The following is a 27500-nucleotide window of genomic DNA, read 5'->3' as shown; positions in this document are numbered from 1 at the left end:
TTTTAGGGAGCGTTCACATATTACGTCATCAGCTAGGGGGGGAGGGGGGTCTACCAAATGTTGACATGTGTTGACATGGGGGAGGGGGAGGGGGGTCAGACCCAAGATGATGTCATCAAAACATAGGCAAATTAGGCCTATTTTATTAAATGCAAGAGCTTCAAAAATGGCATTCCAAATAAATTAGCAAAAAGAAGAACAGCAAATGGGAGAAAGTGATGACGATGAAGATGAAATTGATGATACTATTTATAGTACATTGCCAGAGGTCCAAGGCAGAAACATTTTTGAATCAATTAATTTTATGTTTGGAAATTGAAACAGAAATTCATTCCACTAAAAGACTAATATGCTATAAAATAATTTGCCTCCTATACTATTTTACATTACACTTTCTGAAATTTTTTTAATAGCACCTGCACCAAGTAGCCTAATTTAAAATATGTTTGTTAGATTTTATCTTTGCAAATTTAAATTTTATGTCCCCATTGTATCGTAAAACATAAATTATCAACAGTTTCTGAAATTAATAAAATGTCTGAATGTGTTTTATCAAACGTTGATAATCAATGTTTATGGTTTGAAAAATGAATAATAATAAATATTGTGAAATTAAAGTTATCTTTTAGTTTTTATTAAATTAGATGACGTCATCATCTGTTGGGGGAGGGGGGGGGGGTCAGGTCAATGATGACAAGTGATGACTTGGGGGAGGGGGGGGGGTCTAAAAAGGGCAAATTTTTGATGACGTAATATGTGAACGCTCCCTTATACTCCGCCTATTATATATACAAACAGCTCCAGGCGCCTTTTCAATACAAATTATATCAATGCTGCAATTAAAGGTCATACACAAAACATGCCTAAGCCGTTCATACAAAGAGAAAGCATATATAACGGAAACTGGAGTATATATTTATAACATGCGCCCATGACAATTTGGGTCGTCAATCCTGCTAATTTGTCTGGTAGCCCACTCACTTACGACCCCTTTTAAATCACACCGAAGGTAGATTTACGCACTCTATGATTTTCCCCCCTTTCCTTTAATCTATGTAAACACTTCTATATTAAGTAAGGTCGAAGTTCATTCAACGTAAACAAACAAATTCAAGACTCTAGACTCAAGGTGCATAGTGCATAGAGTCACTCTGACAGTCCATAGATTTTTATTTTTTTTTGTGTGTGTGTGAGTCAACAAGTACAAGTAAGTAGTAAGCTCAGATTCAGAGTGCCCCGCCGGCCGGTATTCCCAAATCCTAGATGAACTGTAGGAGGTAATGGTAATATCCTAAGGACTTTAAAGGACATGAACAATCTTGCGATTGAAAAAAAATATTCACTTCATTATCATGGACTGAACCTTGGGGCTAAGTTGTTTTTGTTCTTCGGGAGGAGTGAAGAGTTGTTTTTGCCTTGTGATTCACATCAATTTGAACTGAAAGTGAAATGAAAGAGTGACAGTGACAGACCAACGAAATTTGACAAACTCTGCTGACTTGCTGAATCATTGGGCAGTTTATATCAGTTCAGCCTCAGCTTACTTCAGTCCAATCCTGTTTCCTTTTCCATGTCCTGTCTTGTCAAAAGTATCAAAACACTTTTTTCAAATAAGTCTATGTTGAACTGCTGGCATTGGTAAAGGAGAGAGGTCCCAAACGCCATCTTGTTTTGTTTACACAGAGATTGAGTTGCCACCTTGGCTGTAAATAGCAGTATTGGAATCGGGGGTGGGAAGAGGGAAGGGGAAGGCATGGCATGGCTCAGCAGAGAAACTTCTTACCAAAGAGAGGAAAATGAGGGAGAGAGAGAGAGAGAGAGAGAACGGGGGGTGGGGGAGGGTTGTTTTTCTTTGGGGGGGGGGGGGGGGGGGTTGTTAACAATCATCTTCTTTATCAATCTGACGCAGTGGAATCGTGTTTAAGGTAAATGGAAGATTTTTTTTCTTCTTCTTCTCTCTTTCTTTTTTTTTTTTCCTTTTTTATTCATTTTTTTTTTTTGGACAATCTTCTTCTTTATCTGCCACAGTGGTATCGGTTTAAAGGTAAGATTTAAATTTTTTTTTTAATCAGTGACATGTTAGGTTTAAAAATGATAAATGGAAACATTAAAAAATAATTGGCTATATTTTTTGGTTACTAGAAATAATTCAGGTACAGAGAAAAAAATTTGCTAATTTTTAGCCTTGGAACACTTGAAAACATCTGGCCTATGTCACTGTGTAAACAAACTAACGAAAGAGTGAAAATGGAAAAGCTTCGTATGGGAACAAAACAGACAATGGACGTTTCGGGTACAAACCCTTTTTCAGCACAACAATACACAAATAAAATATAATGAAAAATAGATGATACAAATTATCCTTCATTATATTTTATTTGTTTTCCACGTTTATTTGTGCCTTTCCATTTTCACTCTTTCGTTAGTATTTTACGATCACCCACTTCAGGCAGCCCTTACCGTTTTCTACTTTTGTGTAAACAAAGTAAGATGGCGACAGGGGCCTCTCTCCTTTTCCAATGCCAGTTGTTTGTCTAAACGGGAGAACTTCCGCTGTTTCCCAGAAGATTTATAATATTACTTAAACTTAATCTTTTCAGCCATTATGGACTTTCAGTTAGTTGCAATGTCCAATAAATATAACTATTTAATCATTTTTATAAGTGGTGTGATTTTTCTAATTTCAAAAACAATTTGCTGAGTTGGTTTTCGTTTACGACTCCTGCCGATGCCATTATTACTTACGCGTTTCCCACCAGTTTTGATATTGCTAGTGATGGCAAATATTATGTTTCATCGGGTATCTTTTGTATCTATTGTATCTTTAGATAGCTTTGAGGGGGGGGGGGGGTTCCTCCTCATAAAAGGGGGATTCCGGGGTCTATCCCCAATAATTTTATTTTTAAATCACTCTTCAGGCGAACTGTGAAACTATGGAAGTCCTTCCATCCAAACAGGTTTGTAGAATGCTCATACTTTACATGATTCAATTCCAATTTTAAGGTTTTTTAAAATTCATATTTTAAAGATAGGTAATTTTTCACAATGTCAAATTCTTTGATATTGCATCATTTGTTCCCTAAGCTGGCTGTTGGGAATCAAACTTTCTTTCATCGTAACACATTTGCCTGTTAAGCACCCTGGCCAGGTACTCATTCCTACCCGAGTTGAGTATAGTAATATGCGTAATAGTAATAGGCCTTCCCTAAGGACACAATACCTGACAGGACCAGGATGTCCAAACACACTGCGGCCCATACATTCATTTACCACACTCAACAATGCTTGTCAATATGTGTCAGTGCATGACATAATCAGTCGGAAGGTGAAAATTTTGGATTTGCATTTTTTGCATTTTCTGAAAGAATATGCTCCCCAGAGCATTTTAATCTTTATTTGAAGTAAATCTCAAATTTCATACTTTTTCAACTTGACTAGCTATAAAACATATTTAGAAGTAAAACTAAGCTTGGATATTTCCCGAAGATGTACAAAAAGGGTTGATTTAATCATTTATGACAAGAACTCATTTTTGATAAAAATTGACCTTCTAACTAAACTTGGCATTATCTCAGTTCAAACCTTTTCACCACTGATTATGTCATTCACTGTAACATTTGCTAAACACCAAACTACTCGCCTGTTGACACTAGAACAATGTTGTAACAGGTTCTGTTATACATTGAATTTTCAGTGATTGTTTGATTGAAGTGTTCTTAGGTTATTACAATTTTCCACTGATTGCTGTTAGATGAGATGAGGTATATAAGAAGTCTTATATGACATAAGGCATATTATAGAGCTGGAGATTTTTTTTCAGTTGCTGTAATGTTAAGCAAACAAGCAAATGCCTGTAACCCTTTGGATAAGATAATAGTGTGTTACAAAGTACCTTATTCCAGATCTATCAAATCCAGCTACTGAATTACTACTAAGCGGACAGGGTGGTCAGAAAAAACCAAACCTCCTCGTTGCCCCATTCTCCTGACAAAGGTGGCCGAAGAAGAGAACAGAGAGATGCCATTACACCACCCACTGCCATCCTAGTCCATTCTTTTACATCATCCATCCAACATAAAAACAACAAAACAAACTCCAACAAACTCTGATGCACCCGGGACCAATACCAGTCCTTTATTCTTGAACAAGTGTTCTAATCACTGATCTATCAGAAGCTCCTGAGGTAATCATTTCAATATTTTCAATCCATTATCATAACCATTCCTTGTCGCTTTGATTCAATACATTATAAGGAAATGGCTACTTTTTACCCACCATCTCAGAACCATGTCAGGATGAATTGAAAGCTGGTTTTCCAAAACTCCTTAAGTGTATTTTTCTACTTTTTGAGATTTTCCATCCACGAGATAAATTGAAATGTAAATTATATTTTAAGCATCAAATTACACAAGAATTCCCTTAGATTTGTGTGAATTTGAAGTTTGAATATGATAGAATAAATAGACCGAATGATAGATTTTAGGGGAAATAATCCTTAATATCTCAAAATGGGAAAAACCGAGTTAGGGAGTTATTGAAAAGCACTCTTATTGCCTCTTCACACATTTGCATTAACTTTTTTAGCACCATTGGCTGCACTGTGCGGGCAGAGCAGAATGTTCTAATGGCTAATGGCCGCACAGTGCGGCTGGTATTGAAAGGCAAAACTAATCCTACTTTCAACAAAAAGTACTATAAATTGAAGCAATGGTATCATTTCTTTCATCAGAACATTCAATTGACCCTATGGGGGTATTTTAATTGAGATTTTGCACCGAATTTGAATGTTGCTTTGTCTTAGCTTGTCATTCTCATGTTGCCTCAATCAGGTATCAGCCATTTTGTGAAGGACATGAATATAGCCTCAGCGCTGAAAGAGTTAATACTACGTGATATTGGTGGAACTTCTTTCTCTCTGTGAAGTAGGCACAACTCGGGTGATAAGAATATATGATTTAGTGCCAGCCTTGGTGTTATTGTAAGACTTTTGGTTCTATGGGGTGTGAATTGTTTTGAAAATATGGTTCATACTGACCTGCTTGATAAAATATATTTACTCATCATTTATCAGAGAGAATCAGGGGAGGTCCAATAGCTCAGTTGGTAGAACACTCCCTTCACACGCAAAGGGACTGGTATCAATCCTTGGTACAGTCTAGATTTTTTATGGCTTCTTTGTCTTTTCAGCGGTGATTGGATAGCTGATTCTAGTGCCGTATCCAAAGGGTAGCAAGCAATGAATGAGAAAGAATATTCCTATTTTTTTTTAAATCATGAAATGAAAACGTTTCAGAAATCGTTTAATGATTTTTTTTTTCATCTGTCACAATTCTACTATTTCATGACTTCTATAGCATCCAACAGTGAAGAAGAGCTTGCCTCAAAATCTACACAAATTATGGAAAAACCAGTTTTCACCATTGACATCGTCAGTGATTTCATGTGACCTTGGTGCTGGATCGGGAAGAGGAAACTGGATTACGCGTTGAGCGAATTGGATTCACAATTTACGTTCCGTGTGAGATGGCTGCCCTACCTGTTACGACCCGATATGCCAATGGAAGGCATGACATATGAAAAAATGGGATTTGATCCTATTAGGTGAGAATTACCTTATGTATTAATATATTACAGGGATTGATGTGAGATAACTATTGAGAAGGCAGTGATAACCAATGTGATAACCTGGGTGGGGTTCATGACCTCCCATAGTGGGCAGGGAGACACTTGCTGTGTCTTCTATCCTCCTATATCTGTTTTCCAACATGCTTTCTGTCTTTATCTTGGAATGAGATTACTTGGTTTTGTTCTGGCCCTGGCCGGATACCCTGGCTGGGAGGGAAATAGTAAAATGTATAGTTAAGAGTTTTGGGAGATGATATTTTCTGTCTTGTAAATCATCTATCTGTTATGTATTGTATTAATATTTTGTGTTTTATATATAACAATTTGAGGGTATTCCTCTTAGTGGGGACCTGTGCTTGTCTCTGGATGAGATTTTAGGTGATCTCAAACTAAGTACATTAATAGTGTGCCCTTGGAATCGACATGTTTCCTATTTAAATCAATTCCCATTTGTCTTACTTTTTCTTGGGTGCAGTAATTGTTATACTTGAACTTTTTGCTATCCCATTTTCTTCCTTTTTATTGGTGCTGATATGACCTTAATGTGTTGCAAGCGCCGTAAAAAATAAACAAAAACAAACAATATGATAATAATGTTAATTTCTGGAGAGGGGGGGGGGGGGGGGGGGGGGGCGGGGGAGGGGGGGGGGGGGGGGGGATTGCTCAATTGATTGATAGACCACTCCAGAAATGCTCCGACTCGGTACTTTAAAATGATAGAAATTCATACTCTTACTTTATGTTTAATATTGTCTATGTATTTGCTACAGACGCAATTAGTAGGCATGAACTTTATTCGATTTTTTATGAAAGTAATCACACTGATTGTGCTTATGATTTTAGTTCGTGTGCGTTTAAATATCAGATATTTATTCATTTTCTCCTTATTTTTTAGCTGTATTGTCGCAGCTAAAAAGATGCACATTTGTTACTTCATATCAAAACATTGTTTATAAGAAATTAAAGATAAAAATTGATTTCATTTGGAACAATTACTGTACAGTCCAATTTGTGCTTTCTGGGACAAAAGGCCCTTGGACTTGTGTAAGGTGACCAGATGATATCTCTAATTGACAAAATTAAACCTAATCTTACTGATGATTACAGGATCCAGGAGTGTTACTAGATCCGTGAAACTCTCCCAAGCAAATAAAACTCTTCTTCGTGCTACCAGCTTGTTTTTGCAATGGTCAGTTGCTATCAATTTATCTTAAAATGAAAAATTTCATGGCGGGTAGGTATGTACAATATCCCCTTTTCAGACAAACATGCTTTTTGATTACTAATCATTATGCGTGAAAAGAAAATGTGATGATAAATTGTGTCTTATTGTCTTGCCAAAGATATTTTGTCAAAAATCAGGTAATCAAGGACTGTCTATTTTGTCATATAGATAGTATGCACTTGGCTAAGAAGCTCACAACATTGACACCCGGAAGTAAAATGGACCAACACACTAAACTATGTGTAACCATGAACTTTTATAATCTGGTTAATACATTTTAGTGAGAAGTACTCATAAACGTGGATGGCAAAAAACAATTTAAAAAATACCTGTGTGATGTCATCTTTGTTCTATGTATAATAACAAAAGACCAATTGAACAAGACGGCTATCTTGAGTATAAACCAGAAAACAAACATTTTATGGCCAGCTCAGTGGATTGTCCCTCTTTTTTAAGTCATCTTATCTCCACAATGAGAATCTGACTCCAGTATCATATCTTTATCCCCAATTAAAAGTTTACTGCATGCTTGTCCAGACGATCGTGTCCGTTAGGCTAAATGACAAGCCAGTACATTGAGTTGGTAAATAACACACCTGTACTTATTGTGTTGCAAAATCCTTTTGTCATTTCACAAATCAAAGACCTCGGGCTATTTTAGATCAAATGCAGGCGTTTATTAGAGTCAAATGGCATTGACAGAGCTGATATGATCATAATAATACTCAATTGGAATTAGACACCAGGAAGTATAAGCCATTAGTATAGTTGGGAGTCCTGCTAGAACTAGAACGTTGGTCGGTCAGTCGTTTCACATGTAAAGGAAACGGGATCGATCCTGGATAAAGCCGAGATTTTTTTGTGGTACCACATTATCTCATTCGCCTGTAGTGTTTCATTCATCCTGTTTTGTTGATAAAGGGGAAACCTGAAACGTCCATTTTATCTGTTTTTATATATTAAATTGAAGCTCACATTCAATTTCACATTGTTATTTATATATATATGGTCATGGCACATGTGCACAATGGCTTCAATTAACACCCAGTATCACTTGATGACATTTTTAAACTCTGATTTCAGACAAAAACAAATGATGAAACGCTTGCAAGAAGCTGCCAATCCGCTTGGTTTAAAATTTTCTGACGGGAGAGAGTTTGCAGCCAATACAATCATGTCACACCTTCTGACAGAATATGCAGAGACCTTCATTGGGTTAGCCAAACAAAATGAAATCGCTGATCGCTTGCTAAAGGTTGTTCACTTTTTTTTTTGTTTTTATCTTTAATATTGTGGCATCCGCATAAAGTCAATACTCTTACAGGCAACTTCTGCTTAAAGTCAAATCCACTTGGTCCCAAATTTTCTGCTCTTTATCTGAATGTGTATCATATGTGTGTGTGTGTGTGTGTGTGTTTGCACTCTTTGTTTCATTTATGTCTGTTTGCATATATTATGTAAATGCTGTAACCAAATGAAAATTGCCTTCATGGACAATAAAGATATTATTATTATTATTATTATTATTATTATTATTATTATTATTATTATTATTATTATTATTATTTATTATTATTATTATTATTATTACTATTATTATTATTATTATTATTAATGGATAAAGTAACCTTTCTCAACCCTCCCCTTAACACCTACAGCAAAATCGTCACATTTGTTATGACACAATATACATTTTTTTAAATTCAGATTTATTTAGTACATCAAAATGGTCTTTGTTTAATTAATAAGAACATTAAGTTGTTTTAAAGAGATTTTTTTGAGTTTAAAAAAGCAATTTTTCTGCTGGGTAAGGCTGCCATTTTTGGGGAAAATACTGAAAATGATCGGTAAAGAGAGAGTTAAAGCCAACCAATCTTCTGGTCTGGCTGAGTTGACTTTGTCAGGATTTCACAGTGTTTTTATTTCATGTGCAATGTGCACCACTAAAACAGACTACCTGATCGTTTTATTCAATGAGAGTCACGTATGCCATAATTAGCAGGCTTTCCTTACTATATGATATTTTGTATTTTTCATAGATCTTAGATTTTCACAATTTAGCTATTTCAAGTCTTCCACTATTTCTTAAAATACTCATCTGATGTCATCCACAAAATAGATAAGTGACATTTTAAAGACAAAATTCACAAAGCCCGTCAGATGTGTGCTTTACAGATGCCTCTCTCTGCCTATGGTGTATTTTCTAACTTTTGGAGCACGTATGATGCCTATCTGATCTTCTTTTTTATTTTCTCTCTTATTTTTTGTTCATTAAGACCTGACTTTGAAAACCATTTTAAAAAGCGAGACATCTGCCCCAATTGTGAAAAATGAAAAGATTGTAGAACTGAGGAAGAAGAAAAAGGAAGGAAAAACAACCTGAGGCTTCTTATAATCTTTTATAAAAATGTCCTACCTCTAATAAAAAGGAAATAGAATCCATCCAACAAAGAGCTAGATAGTTCATTTAACAAAATTCTAGAAACAAATCAAAGCCATATAATTATAATATGACACCCCATTTGGAACCATTGAAGGAAAGGAGAGAGAAGAATAAACTAAATGTATTTTACAAAGGCCAAAAAAAAAAACCCAGCTCAGGATGCCATTACAGGGTCTCGAGCCAATCAAGAAGAAACCTGGCAAACTTATGTTGCCACAATCTAGAGTGGAATGCCATCTTCACTTGTTTCTGCTCTCAACTATAAGACTGTGGAACAACTTGGATGGCTCCCGGTAAAACAATTGTGGATGCGGAACTGATGAGTCTTCCACAAGGAAGTTTCAGCTTGAAGAAGAAGATGAAGAAGTAAAAAAAAATTGTTTTGCATATTGCTCCACTATATTTCTGATAAAATGCACGTTTGCGAAAGCTGTGAAATGTTCATCCTTTATGAAAATTCTGATTTGAGATGCATGATATGAATAATTTGTCCAAATTTGATGTCAATGAAAGATATTTAAAGTTAGAGTGAAAAGTGGCCAAAACTAATGGAATTGTTTGGTTTTCATAGATTTCAACTCATTCAGGGGATGAGAAATGATATATTTTGAGTCTTGATTAGGGCATTGACAGTTACATTCAGAAAATGAGAAATGATAGATTTCGCGTCTTGAGATGGGCATTGACACTAACGTTCAGGCGATGAGAATAAGTCTTGAGTCCGGTACTGACACTGACATTCAGGAAATGAGAAATGATAGATTTCGAATCTTGAGATGGGCGCTGACATTCTCGTTCGTGCCATCCTGCTATCCTGATCCAACCTCAAAGTTGTGACATTTTCTGATGAATTTATTTGAGATCTGTGGTCCAATGGTAAGTTGTTTCCGCTTGTCACAAAAGGCAAGCGGCGTCAAGTGCAGTCAGTGGCTGGATGAGTGACATTAAATGGGGATAATTCCTGCCCTGTCGTTGTATTCTTCGCCAAGGCACTTTACTTGCATGAGTCCATTTTTGTTCTATAATATTCTTCACTGGTAATAATTGAAACTTTGTGAAATGGTATTGGGCAAGCTAAAACCATGGGAAGGAGCTTTTCCTCAATTGAATTACATTTTATTATTTTTCTAATTTCTATGTTATATTTTTTTTTTTATCATGGGAAGGAGCTTTTCCAATGTACATATATCTTTTATTGTATTTTATATATACATTTGATGTCTGACCAGGGATATTTTAGTGACAATGCCAAAATGGATGAGGAGTATCTGCTTCGAGTGGCCTCTGATGTTGGGATGGATACTCAGGATGTGGCCAGATATATTACAAACGTTGAAAATCAAAAATTGATGAGGAAAAAGGCAATGTCATGGTCAGAAAAAGGAATAAGTAGTGAGTTATTTTTTAAAGTTTCTCATTCGCATTGTTGCTGGTATTCTCAATGCCGTTTTCATCTTCCTCATCATTTGTCATCACTGAATTAGAAATTCAGAATCCCTGGGCTGTATTCAAAAGCAGGATAAAAATATTTTATTTTAGGAAACATATTGTAACAACTCAGCTCAGACTGCATAATTCAGTTTAAATTATTATCAATCATTTGATAAATTTAAAATAAATATATAATACGACTAGCTCGGACAGAGTTCTTTAAGTAACTAACTTAACACAAAACAGTCGTCTTAACAATAATGATAATAATAATAATAATAATAATAATAATAATAATAATAATAATAATAATAATAATAATAATAATAATGATAATTTAAAAACAAAAAAAAACTTGAGCTTTTATATAGTGCAATATCCACTAAACGTGCTCAGAGCACTTTACAAAGGGTCCCTGACCAACAGCAACACGTAACATATAGAGCGAGACACGACTCCCGATATGCATAAATACTAAAAAGATTTCCGACAGTGACAATGTTGTTAACGGCCAGGTACTCATTTCACAACTGAGTATGATGAGAAAATATGAGTAAAGAGCTTTTCCAAGGACTCAAATATGCGCTGAGCGATGCTCAAACTCAGGACCTTCTTATCCTTAAACGAGTGTCATACCACAAGGCCACATAACCACACAATAATAATAATAATAATAATAATAATAATAATATAATATAATAATAATAATATAATAATAATATAATAATATAATAGTAGTAATATAATAATAATAATAATAAATAATAATAATAATAATAATAATAATAATAATAATAAATAATAATAAATAATAATAATAATAATAATAATAAAATAATATAAATAATAATAATAATAATATTCTGAAAACGTATATTGCGCTATAACTCTGAGACAGCAGACTCCAAGCGCTTATTATTATTGTTATAATAATAATAATAATAATAATAATAATAATAATAATAATGATAATAATAATTTTTATTATTAGTAGTAGTATTAATAATTGATGGTGCTGATGACGACTACAATGACTATTATTATTATTATTATTATTATTATTATTATTATTTGTGTTGTTGTTGGTGTTGATGTGTTTGGTGTGGTGTGGTGGTTGTGAGTGTCGGCGTGCGCGGCGACGGCTGCGGCGGCGGCGGTGTGGTGTGTGGTTTATTTGTTGTTTTTTTGTTGTTGTTATTATTAATATCATCATCATTTGTGTCACATTTTTTTAAAAAGGACAAAATAGATATGGACATTTATATAGCGCATTCCCCTTGATTTACCATGCTCAATGCATTTCCCAATGTTTTATTTATTTTGCCAACAGGCCTTATGGAACCATATTTACATTTCATACAGTACCAGTTGCCTGTCACACATCCTTTTGTACTAACACTCTTACAATATTTGTCACTGCCTGTAGCCAGATACTAATTCTCACCAGAGTTAAATTAGGATAATGTGTAGTACAAAGTGCCTTAGGGTACCCTTTGGCACAACTGCGGGACCAAAATTTTCCGTGATCTGTGACATATCTGGCCATTGACCATGCTTAATATTGCTTGGCTTTTGTGATAGAACGAAACCATACTGCTGAGTCATTGAGCTATACTTGAGTATGTTAAGATCCTAGATATGAATGTCTGTTAAGGGTATATGTTCCTCGGATTCACTCTATTACAGACAATAATTAAATTGTGATGTGGGACAGAAAAAAAACATGACTACGTAATTATATGACTTTTTTCAAAGTGTTAAGCTATTGGTTTCATAATAAAGCTCTTATCATATTTATTAAAATGTCTTTATGTATCTGCAAGTAAAAAGCTGATTGAAAATTAAAAGTTAAGAATTCATTTTTCATAAAATTCCACCTTCATCTCAAATTTCACAGGTTTCTCTGATCAGAATGTTTGACTTTGTCATGTTTTTCCCATACTGCATCACGATTGTTCATTTCCTCTTGTTTCTCCTCCCACCTCCTGCTCATCTTCTTCCTCCGCCCTCGGTCATGATTATTTATTTATATTGTTATTTTATTTATTAGTAGTGTTGTCACTACAGTCTGTTATACATTCACTGGCATTCGTTTGATTCTTTTCTATCTCTGATTTCACTCTGGTATAAATTCTGCTAATGTAAAAAATAAACTAAAACCAATGACTTAAGTGTGCTTTACATAAGCAAAATTTATGATATAGAAACACTTTTTAAAATTGCTCATATCATACCGTTGAAATTGCTCGAAATAAAAATCATTAAAAATAGTAATAATTTTAGGATGTGGCCCACAAATTTTCATTTGAACGTTTAAATTTATTATTATCACTTTACAGTGGAACTTCAGTATAACGCGTCTGGATATAACAGGCACACGGTTATAACAGAGTTTTTTAAACTTCCCCATTTTTTTTTTCTCCATCTTTGCCTGTAGTAAAATTTATCAGCAGGGGCTTTTAGAGCTGAAAGGATATAGCAACAGGGGTGCCGAAACCTATTTAATATCTCCAAATACAATGAATTAGCCCATGTTACGCTCAGGTATGTTTACAGCGAAAGACAACAGAGTTAAGCTAGGCCTAGTTTAAGTTTGTGAATACTTTTTTGTGTGTGTAAGGCTACTTACTACTACTACTACTACTATACTTTATCTTTTTTTTATTTCCAGTGGATGTTCAGTAATAATACTGTAGAAACATATGGGTTTGAATTCCTCTCAATTCAACAAATTCGATATCCCAATATTTCAGGTGTGCCTTATTTCATCATGAATGGAGTACCATCTTTCTCTGGAGCGCAAGATTCCAATGTCTTCAAGAGCGCCATTTTGAAAGTATCCCAAAAGCATCCCTTGCCACAGGAAAAAAAAAAGTCGTGGAGCAGTAGTCTGTAAATTTCATTAGAATTAATATAGGAGCAAGGGAAGAATGGGGGGGGGGTGCCTTTGGATTTTGGTAATGTGAATTGTAGTTGTTGAATGTGTATATGTGTGGTTTTCTTTTTTGTTTTTAAGCTTCATGTCTTTAAATTGATATGCAGGTGAAGAATAGATGTGACAAGACATCACAACCTGATCAATATTTGGAAGAAATATAGCAAAATCATATTTGACCCTTCAAACTTGTATTAGGCTTGGGGTGAAAAACTTGTCAAAAAGTGATTTTCATACTGAAGTGACAAGAAGTTTTTCCAGTGCTGATGGTTTTCATTGGATTCGCCATTTTTGGTGTCAGAAGAAGCTTGATGACCTTGGCCTTCTAATACCGTACATAAAACAATAACTGTGTATGACGGTATGGTGTAGATGCAAATTTCTGTGATATTGTAAAAGTGCTTAAATTAAAGTATTTATAATGGAAAGAGTGCCATTGAAATGTTATTCGTTTACTTTTATTATTATCCCATTGTTTATATCAGTCTCGTGATATAACTGCTCTTGGGAAGCAAAATGTCTAATCAAGCGTGCGAATCCGTGCTCAGTTAACGACTTATTATATATACATCGTCCATCTCCGCGTGCTGTGTTGCAAAGCTTCTGAATTGGGTGAACTAGAATCAGGAAACTGATATATACCACTATTAAATGAAATGGTAGAAAACTCTCATTATGTCTTGCTCAATGACTATCTGATCCAGGAACCTACTCTATGTAGACTGGAAGGTACGACCAAAAAAGGCCCAGGATGACATAGATTTCGGGCGGTTTTCATGGGGTTTTTTCTTTTCTTTTCTTATTTTAAAGATTAAATGCTTGATAACAGTAGGATATGAACTGTATACTATATTTCGCATGATTACGATCGAATAGGATACGTTACTAGCCTATCCTCTTTATTTTTTGAGGGGAATTTTTATCCTAAATCTCTGCCTTTTGTCCTGGTTATTATAATTTAGCTAAATAGGTATGATTGATTACATTTGACTATTTATGTGATTCTTTTTTTTTTTTATTTATAAACAATTTGAAGAGACTAAGATAACAATAGGATAATTTTACATGAATTTGCTGTGTGTCCATGAAATTTAATAATGAGCTAAAATGACTCTGCTGCTAACAAGAAAATATACACTGAAGGAAGGACTTCCATATCCCAACCCCCCTGTCTTATAATCGGGTGGGTGTGTGGGTTGGAGGGAGGAGGCAACTTTCCCCCCCCCCCCCCCCCTCTTATACCCAGCCCAGGCACTAGAATCTTAGTGCTTTTTACCTAGTGGTCATGTCTCAGCAAATTGATTTTGAACTTTGAGGTAGTTAGTTACAGCACATAACATAATAAAACCAGTCTTAAATATTAAACTTGATTGGATATTGTAGTTATGTCAATCTTTGAAATTCTTGAAGTGTCTAGCAATATTATAAAAGTGTTGAGAAACTACAGAAGTCCTCCTACAGTGAAAACCTGCTAAACTAAAAATAGCTGAACCAAACAGAAGAGAGAGAGGGAAAGAGAGAGAGAGAGAGAGAGAGAGAGAGAGAGAGAGAGAGAGAGAGAGAGAGAGAGAGAGAGAGAGAGAGAGAGAGAGAGAGAGAGAGAGACTGAAAACATTTACCTATTCCCTCTTTATATTTGCAAAATCTGCTTATTATACAAACATGTCTAAATAGAAAGACTTAACTAAGTCCCTTGGAGATTGGTTTAACTGGTTTTCATTGTATTCATGTCATTGGTTTAAAACGAAAAGAGAGGAGAAGAAAAAATAAATAAAAAGGTTATTGTTGCTTCTCTGGTCATAAAAGTTTCTAATCCATGTTGATACTGTACTTATTTAGTGTGTTCAGCGATGTGTGTTTTTTATGGTATGATGAATAGTGTATGTGTATCGTTCAGTGCTAAAATAAGCCAGGTATTGAATTAACTCTCTGTTTTGAATTATTATTACCACGTCAATACATTCACAGAAAAGAAAAGGAAAAAGAGGAAAGAATATAATATATGAAAATGTCATTGGTGTTTTTGTTTTTGTTTTTGTTTTTAAGGGTTTTAAGCTCCTACTACACATGTACTACTGTATTATCACAAAACAGTTTAGTCAATGTCGAGTCGTTGCACATGTTCCCTACTGCACTACGACTAAACTGTTTGTTTTTAAGGGTTTTACGGCGCTAGCAACACATTTAGGTTATATCAGCGCCAGTAAAAAGGAAGAAAATGGGATAGTAAAAAGTTCTCGAATTACAATTAAAGCACCCAAGAGAAAGTAAGACAAAGGGGAACTGGGAACAAATAGGGATCAGATGTAGAATCCAAGAAACATACCACCAATGTACTTAGTTTGAGATCACCTATAAGTCTCATCCGGACACAAGCACAAAATCCAACAAAGAGGAATACACTCAGATGCTTACATATATTTTATAATATACTGATGTTCTTTGTTTTTTCCAGGTCACTCGGCCGGCTGACAAAACCAATGTAATCTCATTCAAGGACCCAAAAACAGAAGATTAAAGACTGGGATAGAAAAAAGTTATGAGGCAATTACCATGTAAACTACTGCAAGAAAAAGTAAGACAAAGGGGAACTGTGAACAAATAGGGATCAGATGTAGATTCCAAGAGCATACCACCAATGTACTCAGTTTGAGAATCACCTATAAGTCTCATCTGGACACAAGCACAGGATCCAACGAAGAGGAATACACTCAAATGCTTACACTATACATTAAAATAACATAATAATACATAACAGAGAGATGATTTACAAGGAAAAAAAATATCATCTCCCAAAACAATAACTATGCATTTGACTGTTTCCCTCCCAGCCAGGACCCCAATCAGGGCCAGGACAAAACCAAGTAACCTCATTCCAAGACAAAGACAGAAAGCATGTTGGAAAACAGATATCAGAGGATAGAAGACACAGTATGGACCCCCCTGCCCGCTATGGGAGGTCAGGATCCCCACCCATGACTAAACTTTTACTGCAAGATGTGTATTATTGATTTGAGTATAGATGTAGAAAAAGCGTTTCTGGGTTCACTCCATAATTAGTGCAAGATTGTTAACTCACTCAACCCTAACACAGACTAAATCCATATTTTACCCAGGTTACTTTCACCCCATGCCTATTTATTACATTTTTTATGAGACAAATTATAGGCTTAGTATTAAAGCTAATGTTTTTAGTTTTTGCATGTTAATGGTAGTTGAAGTAAAATTACTATAACATTCTCATTTTTAATACATTTTTTTTCCTATTTTGAAAAGTAACAAAAATCTCTAGGATTGAGTGAGTTAAAGAAGCTTTTCATTGTTCATAGGAGGGCCTGAGATTGTTTATATGAGGCCTGGGGATGTTACCCGCAAAAATTCTTCAGGTAATATCGAATGAGTAAAGGAAGTTTCGATGATCTTCGCCCATTCTTGTTGGTGTACAGTTTATGAAGTGAATGTGATACCAACACATGTACTTGGCCATATGACACGCAATGGACTTAGATTTACGCTTTGACAAGGGATGCATTGGTGTGCTTGATAAAACAAGCACACTGCCGCACACATCATAAACAAATGGTGTACAGTATACTGACATGCACACACTTTTCTTACTATTAATCTTATAATTTTAAAGAACATTAAAATTTTTAACTGCATTATTCATTACAATATGAAATTCTGCATGTGAAGACTTCAATAATTGGAGGTCGCTCAATTCAAATGTGTAGTCAGATTTTCTCTATGACAATGTCCAACTCCAACCGAGTTATGGTCATCATACAAAAATGGCCAAACTTTGGCTAGCCAGTCCCTTTCCTCCAGCCCATACCTTCACAGCCAATGGTGAGAACTTGTCCTGTCAAAACAAGTTTGGCTAGTGCAGAAAGCTTCTATATTTTTCCTCTATCACAGAACAGCCTTAGACAGAGAACTGAACAAGTGTATATGTAAGGTGCCAGACAACGCAAGAAAGAAAAATACAAGAAAAAAAACATCCCAAAAAATGAGTCGAGGTCGGTGCCTGCTCCTTAATTTGATGCCTTAGACTTAGACTTAGACAGTTGTGTTGAGCACGGTTTGTGGCATAGACTTTCCGAACAAAACAATTGGGTTTTTGTAATGCAGAAGGCTCTTCTAATTTTCACTATCCACAGGCGACCCGAAGACTGTTTTGTTGATAGTGAAGTAGTAGCCTTACGGTGCTTGCGACAACATTTAGGATATATCAGCACCAGTCAAAAAGAAGAAAATGGAAGTAAAAAATTCTAGAAGTACAATTAAAGCACCCCAAAAAAAAAAGTAAAACAAAGGAGAATTGGTTCAAATGGGAATCAGATGTAGACCTGAAGAGCACACTTAGTTTGAGATCACCTTGGTCTCATCCAGATACCAGCACAGGATCCTTCTAAGACACTATACATATTATGGTGTGAATTTTTTAATTCAGAAAAGTGAGTAGAGCAGGCACTTATGTTGATAATAATAAGAAATGAAGTGACTAGGAAAGTGCCAGAGGACAACAGAGAATGAAAACTTTGCGGCGGCGATGGGGGCTCGAACCCATGACCTTACTAGTATGACAACTCCGCCTGGCCGGGGAGATCGTGACTCTGCTGTATGACTAACCCTTCTTCAACCAACAAGAAAAAATCAAAACATAAATATACACTACTAAAATGTCGTCAATCTGTTTTTTTTTTTAGTAATGTATTTACATATGTTTTCATTGGGTTTTTTTTGTTGGCTGAAGAAGGGTTTTGAGCCCATAACATATGTTTGGTATGTAGTTCTTTCTTGAAGCTGTTATTATGTTATATTCAGTTTTATTACTTTTTAATGTAAACATATTAGTGCTTAGGCCACTGGGACCCCCCCTCCCCCCCCCCCCCCTTTGGGAGTTTATGCCACTATGTTTTTCAAATAATAGAACTTATTGGCCATACAAATTCCACTGTTACCGTAAAAATAAGTGTCATTTTAAGAGAGTTATGGCCCTTTGAAAAAAGTAAGTTGTGTCCCCTTGCAAAAAAGAGACAGCATTTCTTTCAAAGGCTCTGGAGACTACAATATTAATTCAAATATATGCAAATTGGGTATCAAACTGAAGGAAATTGAATATACTATCAAACTATGTGCACAAGCTTTCAATTTGTAAATATTATATAGATTCACAGAAAGTTGAAACAATTTGTCAGTAATCTCATGAAGTGTCATATCTAAACTTATGGGCTATTTCAGTGTTTTACACAAAAATTATTTTAAATATGGCCAAAAACAGCATGTTCATTAAAAATGTAGCACTGAAGAAAGCTATGGCCCAAGCCTCAACAACAACCTTCATATTTCTCCGTCACAGGAAAAACTAAAAGTGTACGCAACCCTTTAATTTTTCTCCACTTTGTGGGATGCCAAATTCATCATAATTTTCATTCTTTTTAAACATGGTATTGATGTCCAGTTGTCACATTTAAAAGTAAGTTGAAGGTGTGGTAAAAACAATAGATATATCATGAAAAAAGACTAATTTGTTCACAACCCAAGTGAAGCATCATTACCGAAGACTTTTGAGTATCAATTATTATGAAGAATAATTGATACTCAAAAGGGATTCTTGATTCAAGATGCAGTAAGTACATAAAAACAATATCCTTATGTGTTTTGCAAACATGCTTTACTCCTTAACAGTTTGCACTGCTCACCAATTTATTACATATCCTCATCATCAGTAGCAAAATCCTCTTCGTCCTCTGAAGTGTCGTCAAGGAAATCACTGTCAAAGCTATCACTACCATCCTCGGCATATGTATCTTCGTCAGTACTGGTGCAGCTTTCTTCGTTACACAATTTCCTGCAACTCATCTGGAATGAAAGCATCTTTGAACCACTGTACTTCCAATTCAGTTGCAGAATTTCTCTGCCAACCGTTATCCTCTGGTTTTGGAATGCTAGGATTCTGGCACACTGCATTCCTCCAAATGAGAGTTTGAATGTTGGCTCTTGATATGTGCAGTGACAATACTTGACTACAAGGAGGCATCTGACACAGATCAATTCCACCACTGCATGAGATTGTACCTTTCTTTCCTTTGAAACGCTGGCGAATTATGTCATACCTCACTTTGTGCATGAGGTTTTGCCATACAGCTTGCACACAAATGACTCTAACATGAGACAGTAATTACTCGAAACAGCTGCTGATGTTCCAAATCTGGAGAACAGAATTCTAAGATCTTCCTCCTTTTGAAGAAATTTTAGAGCTTTCAGCTTTCCTTGCCCAGCAAAGCAACTTGTTGTGTCACAGCCTGTGAATGCATGGACACCAAGTAATGCATCACACATCTGTTTAGACAAAGTCTTTGCAATCTGAGAGACATTGATTTGTCGCCTGTTGTTGCTACAGCCAGTATCAAAAATCAGGGTCTTTCCAATTGTCTCTGAGAATGAAAGGAGAAGTAAGAAGACATCCGTGTCTGGTGATCTGACAACAATTGTTTCACAGTTTGGTTGGCGGGAAGCATATTGACAGTGCAGTATAATTCGTGTGTCTGCCTCTTCCTGTGATGAGTAGAGATCTAGACAAGGTACAGCTGTGGTAAATTCATCCGTGTCACTGTAAAGTAAGGTGCATCTCTCTTCACAGACAAAGAAGATTTCCCTGTTTCTCAATTTCTTTGCATATTCGTTACTTTCCCATTCCTTGAGGAGAAACCTGATAAGGGATCTTTTGTTATCAACGCAGCTGAGAAATGATTTCCAACGTCTGGGCACTGTTGTTTCAGATCCTCTTAACAAGTATGCATTATCTTCAGAAGATCATCTCCTCAATCTCTCACAACCTTTGATTGAATCTTCTATGTAAGTATCAGTCACAAAGTGTACACAAGCTGCTTGTGGTAAGGAGGAAAATGTAAGTTTGGCTACTTCACCAAATGTATTTGGGATTGCTGACAGAGTTTGTAACAGTGCATTGCCATCAACAATGTAAACGGTGTTTGTTTTTTGTTTTTTTGCATAATCCTCGAACATTAATGAATTGTCAGGCGTGAGCTTGTGCAACAGAGTTGCTTTGTTGGTCTTCAGAGGTAAACCATCTGATGAAGCCAGCGACCATGGAGTAGGTGTTAGAGGATATTGAAGAACTTTTTGAAGATCAACACTGTGCTCTTGGGACAAAACAAGAAGCTGGCCAAATAAATTTCTTTGTGCCTTGATTTTGACCACGTTCATGTCTTTTTTCACTATTACCACTTTCCTCAATGATGCAAATGTCTTGGTCTTGTTCCTTTCTAATGGCTTGTGAAATTCTACAGTCTTTTCCTTCAGTCTGTTTTCAACAAAACTTTCAAACAATCTTTTTCCTGTTTTTTCCACGGCTAGCAGGTCATCAGCAACATCCTCTTGCACTTTCATTCATGAAGCTAGACTGACCAGACCATCTTCAACTTCAAAGGGATTGATAAATGCTGAAAATGCCTGGAGGATCTTTTGCACTCGCTTTTCACTTTGTCTTTTTTTCTGCAAGGCTCAATTCTTTGTGGGTGTCTATATCCATACAGTTGTTGTTGCTGATCATTCTTTGGTTGCTGATACATATTCTGCTCGATTGTGTCTTGTTACACTCCAACGGTAATAGCTTGGAAGACTCTTGCTGAACCCAACAATACCTCCTTTTGTCTTTGCATGTTTGTTTATTCTTTGTTCAATGGTCATATCAACTGCTATTCTTCTAGCAGGCGTCCTTGATCTGGAGACACTAAATCCATTATCTTGTAACATTTCTTCTGCCCCCTGGGTGGGAATGAATCAGGTTGGCTAGTGACACAAAATATACACTGAGATACTTGGCATAATTGTGGTGATTCATGGTAAAAAGCAGTGGGCACAGTTCTTTTAAACAAGATATATGAAGAAGAAAGTTGTTTGTCTTTGTAGCTCGCAGAAACTGGAGGAGAAGCCAAACTCTGTCCATGTATTGGATCCAGTATTGTGCAGTTTTTCCGTACTTTCCTGAGCGGACACTCTCTTTGAAGGCTTCATACTGGGAAAATAACTCAGCATACACAGTTGACTGGAGAATTTTATTAGCTGTATGGCTTGAAATTCCTTCGGTGAATTCCTTTATGTAAGACATGAGGTCTTTACTGAGTTTTGAATCCGTGTCCTGCTCAAATTTTGCAAGCAGAAGTCTCTCTAGAGCCTACAAAACAGACACATGCACTCGTATAGCCCTGTTGTAGTTCTTTCCACTCATAACCCTATCCATAGAACCATGTGCACATAGCCCTGCTTCAGTCACAATTTCTTCAAAACCAGATCCACTTTGGAGCTTTCCCAGGGCACCAAGATATGACATTATGGTGTGAAAGACACCCAGGTGAATAATGACTGTTTTGTAAAGCTGTGGGTTTTGCCAGACAATATCGTAAGCTTTCTTTGCTACAGCAAGGTCAAATGTTACAAATGTATATGGCTGACCAAGCTCTTGTGTTGCCTCCAAAGATAGTTGTAGCACCTTCTGTACTGTAGCTGCTTCAGTTATGGGAGCATTGATGACAGGCATATATTCAACAATTGAAGGCATGTTGGTTTCATTTTCATTTTGGGGGTTTGGAGTTGTTGATGAAAGCCAACCTTTCCAGCCAGGGAAACGTTCTCCGTCTGAATTCAACTTCATCCTACAGAACACCCACAGAAAATTATCTTGGTACAGCTGTCTTTCTTGATTGTTTTCTACTGTTGTTGTGGAAATAGTCAGAGAAGGTTCTGCTCTTCCAGTTGCAAAGCAAGGCTGAATTTGGATGGGTTTGAAAGTTGATGACCTTTTCTTTGTTTTTCCAGTCGTGACATTTTGTTGCTCTATTTTTCTTTCCAAGTTTCCTTCTTTTATTTCTTGGATCATGATGCCATGAGTAGAATGTGTGGTGCCAGACCCATCAGTGGTCTCCTCTGTGAGATCGAAATTATCCCAGCAAAAATGGGTGATTTTTGGATGTGCCAATGCTGCAGAAGGAAGATTTGTGGAGCATTCAACAACACTGTCGCACATTGCAGTCTCCAGTTCCAAAAGAGTAGAGTGGGATGCGCAATGTCCAAAGCGGTTAAGGATGTTTATAATCTGAAAACTTCCAGTCAAATACCTCACAGTCATCCCCAGAAGTAAATGTTTAGGCATTTTCCATTGTCCACAAGTGACATTATATCAAACATCTTGGGCCATGGAACGTACAAGTCTTTCAGACCTACTACTCATATGTCCTGCACCTTGCTTGGATAGGAGTGTAGTAAAAAATTTGATCAGAGCAGAAGGAAGTTCGTCTTGAGCAGATAGCAAATACTCTGATGTGGGGGGGGGGGGGGGGGGGGGGGGGCAAGGCATTTGTGAATGATCTTTGAAAGAATCCAGAATCAAATGTCTCAAGGTTACAGCAGCTTCTTGCAGTTTTCTTTCCTCTGATGAGGCACTCTCAAATGCAGCTTCAATTGCACAGCCTTTGGGGACTTCATTATTATAGAGAAAATGGCTATCAAAGATTTAAAAACCCTATATGGCTTTGTAAAATATTTTATGATATGAGGCAAAAAATGAGAAATGACAATAGAACTCCACTATTTATTGCATTTGAAGCAATTTTAGGGTGATAAACAATCATTTTATGCACAAAAATGAGTTCACGAAAAATTGCACCCGATGACCTTTCAAGGGCCATAACTCCTGTAAATGATACTTGAAAAAACTGTAACACCCGGATTAATTTGTGTTTATATGTCCCTGAAGCATGCCTGAATTGTGCCAGTGCAAAATCCCTCTTGTTTATTCATCCTGAAGGGAAACAAGTACACTGTAATAGATTTTTTTTTAAATTATAGAGAAAATGGCTATCAAAGATTTAAAAACGCTATATAGCTTTGTAAAATATTTTATGATATGAGGCAAAAAATGAGAAATTACAATAAAATTCCATTATTGATTGTATGTGAAACAATTTTAAGGTGATAAACAACCATTTTATGCACAAAAACGATTTCACAAAAAATTGCACCCAGGGGGGGGGGGAGGGTTTCGCCCACTGGCCCATGCACTATATAGAAACACTCATGGAATAGCTCTGATATGGGGTTGAATATAAAAAGAAGAAAGAGAGCGGGTACTGGCCAATGAAATACAATATGATTCATTTATTTCCCCAGGACGTCATGTAGAACTTTATTTCCATTTCATACAGTACATATTGGCTATAAAGAGCCTTTTGTACTAATACTATTACAATATCCGCCACTGCCTATAGCCAGGTACGCATTCACACCGGAGTCAAGTGGGGTAATAATGTATGTAAAGTGCTTTACCCAAGGGCAAAATGTGCGGATCAGAATTTTCCTGTCACCCATATGGCCAATGACCATGCTTAAAGCTGTTTGACTTTTGTGACAAGATGAGACAGCGTACTGCTAAGCCATTCAGCCACACTTCATCCAATAGTCCCAAGAGCAATAAATTCAAATGCTTACAAAATTTAATATAAAATTCTCTTTAAAAATGTAATAGTATTAGTATGGATTGCATATAAAATTATAATCTTCCAAAACAGGGCGTTTAACTTTTCCCCTCTTGGCTAAGGATCCCTGCCAGGGCTGAAGCAATTAAAACTCGAATAATTTTATTTCATAACAATGATAGGAAAGCCATTCCTTGGTATTCTGTTGTTCATAAAAAAAATGTTCATTGATTTATTAAAGAAACAACGCCAGAATAACACATTACATCAATTTTGAAACAAAAGTGTTTCCATTTATAACTATGTTTCATATCTTTGTTTTACATTGAAGGCCTCAATGCTATATATAAATGCAGTCTTAGGTAAATGAGTAAGCTGCAAAACACAAACACACACACACACGCACACAAAAACATGTCATGTGGGTACAAGAAAAGGCCAAGCAAATTGTTTTTATGGATTTTACAGGGCTTGCTACACTTTGCAGGTCATTTCAGCGCCAGTAAAATGAAACCTTGTTTGTTTAATTGTTTTTAAGGGTTTTACGGCGCTTGCAACACATTTAGGTCATATCAGAGCCAATAAAAAGGAAGAAAATGGAATAGTAAAGAGTAAAGGAATTACAATTAAAGCACTAAAGAGTAAGTAAGACAAATGGGGAATTAGTTCAAATAGGGAACATGTAGATTCCAAGAGCACATTATCAGTATCAGTGTACTTAGTTTGAAATCACCTAAATGTCTCATCCAGACACAAGCAGATCCCCACTAAGAGAAATACACCCAAATGTATACAAATCATATCAAAAAGTAATACAGTGCATAACATCTACCAGTCCAGAGGTAAGTGCCATACCACAAGACCAAAAAGCCGCACAAATATGAGTGGAGTATTAAAATTAATATTTGTAATGAATGCTTTGACATAAAAAGAAATTCAAGTTAAAAGTGATGCATCCTCCATTCATATTTCATCCACACTGAGTATTATTCGAACTGACATTCAACCTCACAAGAATACAGTGGAACCTCAGTATTGTTTTTGTTTTTGTTTTTAAGGGTTTTACGGCGCTTGCAACACATAGGTTATATCAGCGCCAGTAAAAAGGAAGAAAATGATCTAGTAAAAAGTTCTAGAATTACAATTAAAGCACCCAAGAAAAAGTAAGGCAAAGGGGAACTGAGAACAAATAGGGATCAGATGTAGATTCTAAGAGCATACCACCAATGTAGGTACTTAGTTTGAAATCACCTACAAGTCTCATCCAGACACAAGCACAAAATCCAACAAAGAGGAACACACTCAAATGCTTACATTATACATTCAAAATAAAAATAATTATACATAACAGAGAGATGATTTACAAGGAAAAACATATCATCTCCCAAAACAATAACTATGCATTTGACTGTTTCCCTCCCAGCTAGGATTCCGGCCAGTGCCATGACAAAACCAAGTAATCTCATTCCGAGACAAAGACAGAAAGCATGTTGGAAAACAGATATAAGGGAGCGTTCACATATTATGTCAACAAAAAATTGGCATTTTTAGACCCCCCCCCCCCCCTCATGTCATCAATTGTCATCATTGACTTGACCCCCCCCCCCCCCCCCAATATGATGACATCATCAAAATGGACTATTTTTCGTGAAAGACATGTGATGGTGGCTATTGAACAGAGGAAAAGAGGTAAAAACAACTGAGTGCCAAAAGGTGTGAAATTTGATATAGACGTCTATACCTCTTTGTCTCTGTTCAATACTGGTAGCCAGCATTACACGATGTTAACAAAAAAAAAAAGTCCATTTTGAAGATGTAGACATGTTTAGGGTAGTTCAGTTGTTAGAGCGTGGCTGAAGACCTGACAACTCAAGTTGATTCCCATCGCAGCCTCATTTTTTTTTCGGGGGCCCCCTGTCCATCCAGCAGTGAATAGGTGTAGGTGGATCACCTGATCTGGTAAAAAATAATTTGTGAAGACTGATATCCTATCCGAATAATAACATATATGTTACTAATCCGCTTCAACTTTTACAGTGTTTTTCTTGGGTGTGTTTTTATTCTATTTGTATGACCAAATTTTTGATGACATAATCTTGGGTATGAACCCCCCTCCCCCCTAAAGTGTTGACATAATATGTGAACGCTCCCTAAGGGGATAGAAGACACAGTATGTACCCCCCTGCCCACTATGGGAGGAACCTCAGTATAACGGGTCTGGATATAATAGGCACTGGTAATACAAGGGAATTTTAAAATCCCCATTTTTGTTTTCTCTCCCTCTTGGAACTCTTTGCCATCAGTCAAATTTATCGGCTATTGCAGGGACTTTTAGGAATCTAATCGGATATAACAAGGGGTCCAAAACCCATTTAATATCTCCAAATACAATGAACTAGCCCAGAGATTTCTATAGCTGAAGGCAACGAAAAGCTAGGCTAGGCCTAGTTTGTGTATAGGGTACTTACTACTGTACTGCATCATTTTCAGAATAACATTGGCCTTGCTGCAGGCAGACAATGTGTAGCACAAAACACACGCACACACACACAACGATCAGCTTGAAAGTGAGAGAGAGAGAGAGAGAGAGAGAGAGAGAGAGAGAGAGAGAGAGAGAGGGGGGGGGGGAGAAAAAAAATATAACAGAGAGAGATTACTAACGATTTTAAAAAGTGGTGATTTGCCATTAGGGTTGTTTTCCTTGAAATTCGGCTGGAAAGCAATTGTGATATTGAGATTCGAATGGAGCTGATTTAATCGAGAAATTCAGATATTTTTTTCTTAAACTGTCAATGTTAAAACATTGTTTGTTTGTTTTTAAGGGTTTTACGGCGCTTGCAACTCATTATGGTCATATCAGCGCCAGTAAAAAGGAAGAAAATGGGATAGTAAAAAGTTCTAGAATTACAATAAAGCACCCAAGAAAGGGGAAGACAAAGGGGAATTGGTTCAAATAAGAAACAGGTGTAGATTCCAAAAGCACTCTATCAAAGTACTTAGTTTGAGATCACTAAAAGTCTCATCCAGACACAAGCACAAGTCCCTGCTAAGAAGAACACACTCGAATGTTTTACAAATCATATATAATATAAAGAAAGCATAATACAGTGCATAACAGAGAGATGATTTACAAGGAAAAAAATATCATCTCCCAAAACAATAACTATGCATTCGACTGTTTCCCTCCCAGCCAGGACTCCGACCAGGGCCAGGAAAAAACCAAGTAATCTCATTCCAAGACAAAGACAAAGCAAATTGGAAAACAGATATAGGGTGATAGAAGACACAGTAAGTGCCACCCTGCCCACTATGGGAGGCCAGGAACCCCACCCAATGTCAAAA

At 36.2% G+C, this 27500-nt stretch overlaps 1 protein-coding gene across 3 annotated transcripts in view; it reads left to right on the top strand.

The window, feature by feature from the left end:
- LOC144980787 (uncharacterized) overlaps window positions 1-15271 on the top strand; it is a 19331-nt gene extending 4060 nt beyond the window's left edge. Inside the window, exons 1-6 of one of the 3 annotated variants that reach the window (XM_078928594.1) lie at window positions 1111-1207; window positions 5355-5601; window positions 7934-8105; window positions 10523-10685; window positions 13478-14487; window positions 14714-15271. In XM_078928594.1, the coding sequence (XP_078784720.1) occupies window positions 5552-5601; window positions 7934-8105; window positions 10523-10685; window positions 13478-13620 (528 nt within the window). In that variant the 5' untranslated portion in view covers window positions 1111-1207; window positions 5355-5551 and the 3' untranslated portion in view covers window positions 13621-14487; window positions 14714-15271. Of the gene's footprint in view, window positions 1-1110; window positions 1208-3533; window positions 4184-5354; window positions 5602-7933; window positions 8106-10522; window positions 10686-13477; window positions 14488-14713 lie in introns of those variants that run through there. The other 2 variants (XM_078928596.1, XM_078928595.1) reach the window with 2 other exon arrangements.
- Window positions 15272-27500: the final 12229 nt, after the last annotated feature.

The sequence above is a fragment of the Berghia stephanieae genome, chromosome 10, assembly GCF_034508935.2.
Source record: "Berghia stephanieae isolate SIO BIC M18660-M18661 chromosome 10, UCSD_Bste_1.3, whole genome shotgun sequence".
Lineage (NCBI taxonomy): Eukaryota > Metazoa > Mollusca > Gastropoda > Nudibranchia > Aeolidiidae > Berghia > Berghia stephanieae.
Note: the sequence above shows the minus strand (reverse complement) of the source record. Positions and strands in the feature narration are given on the sequence as shown.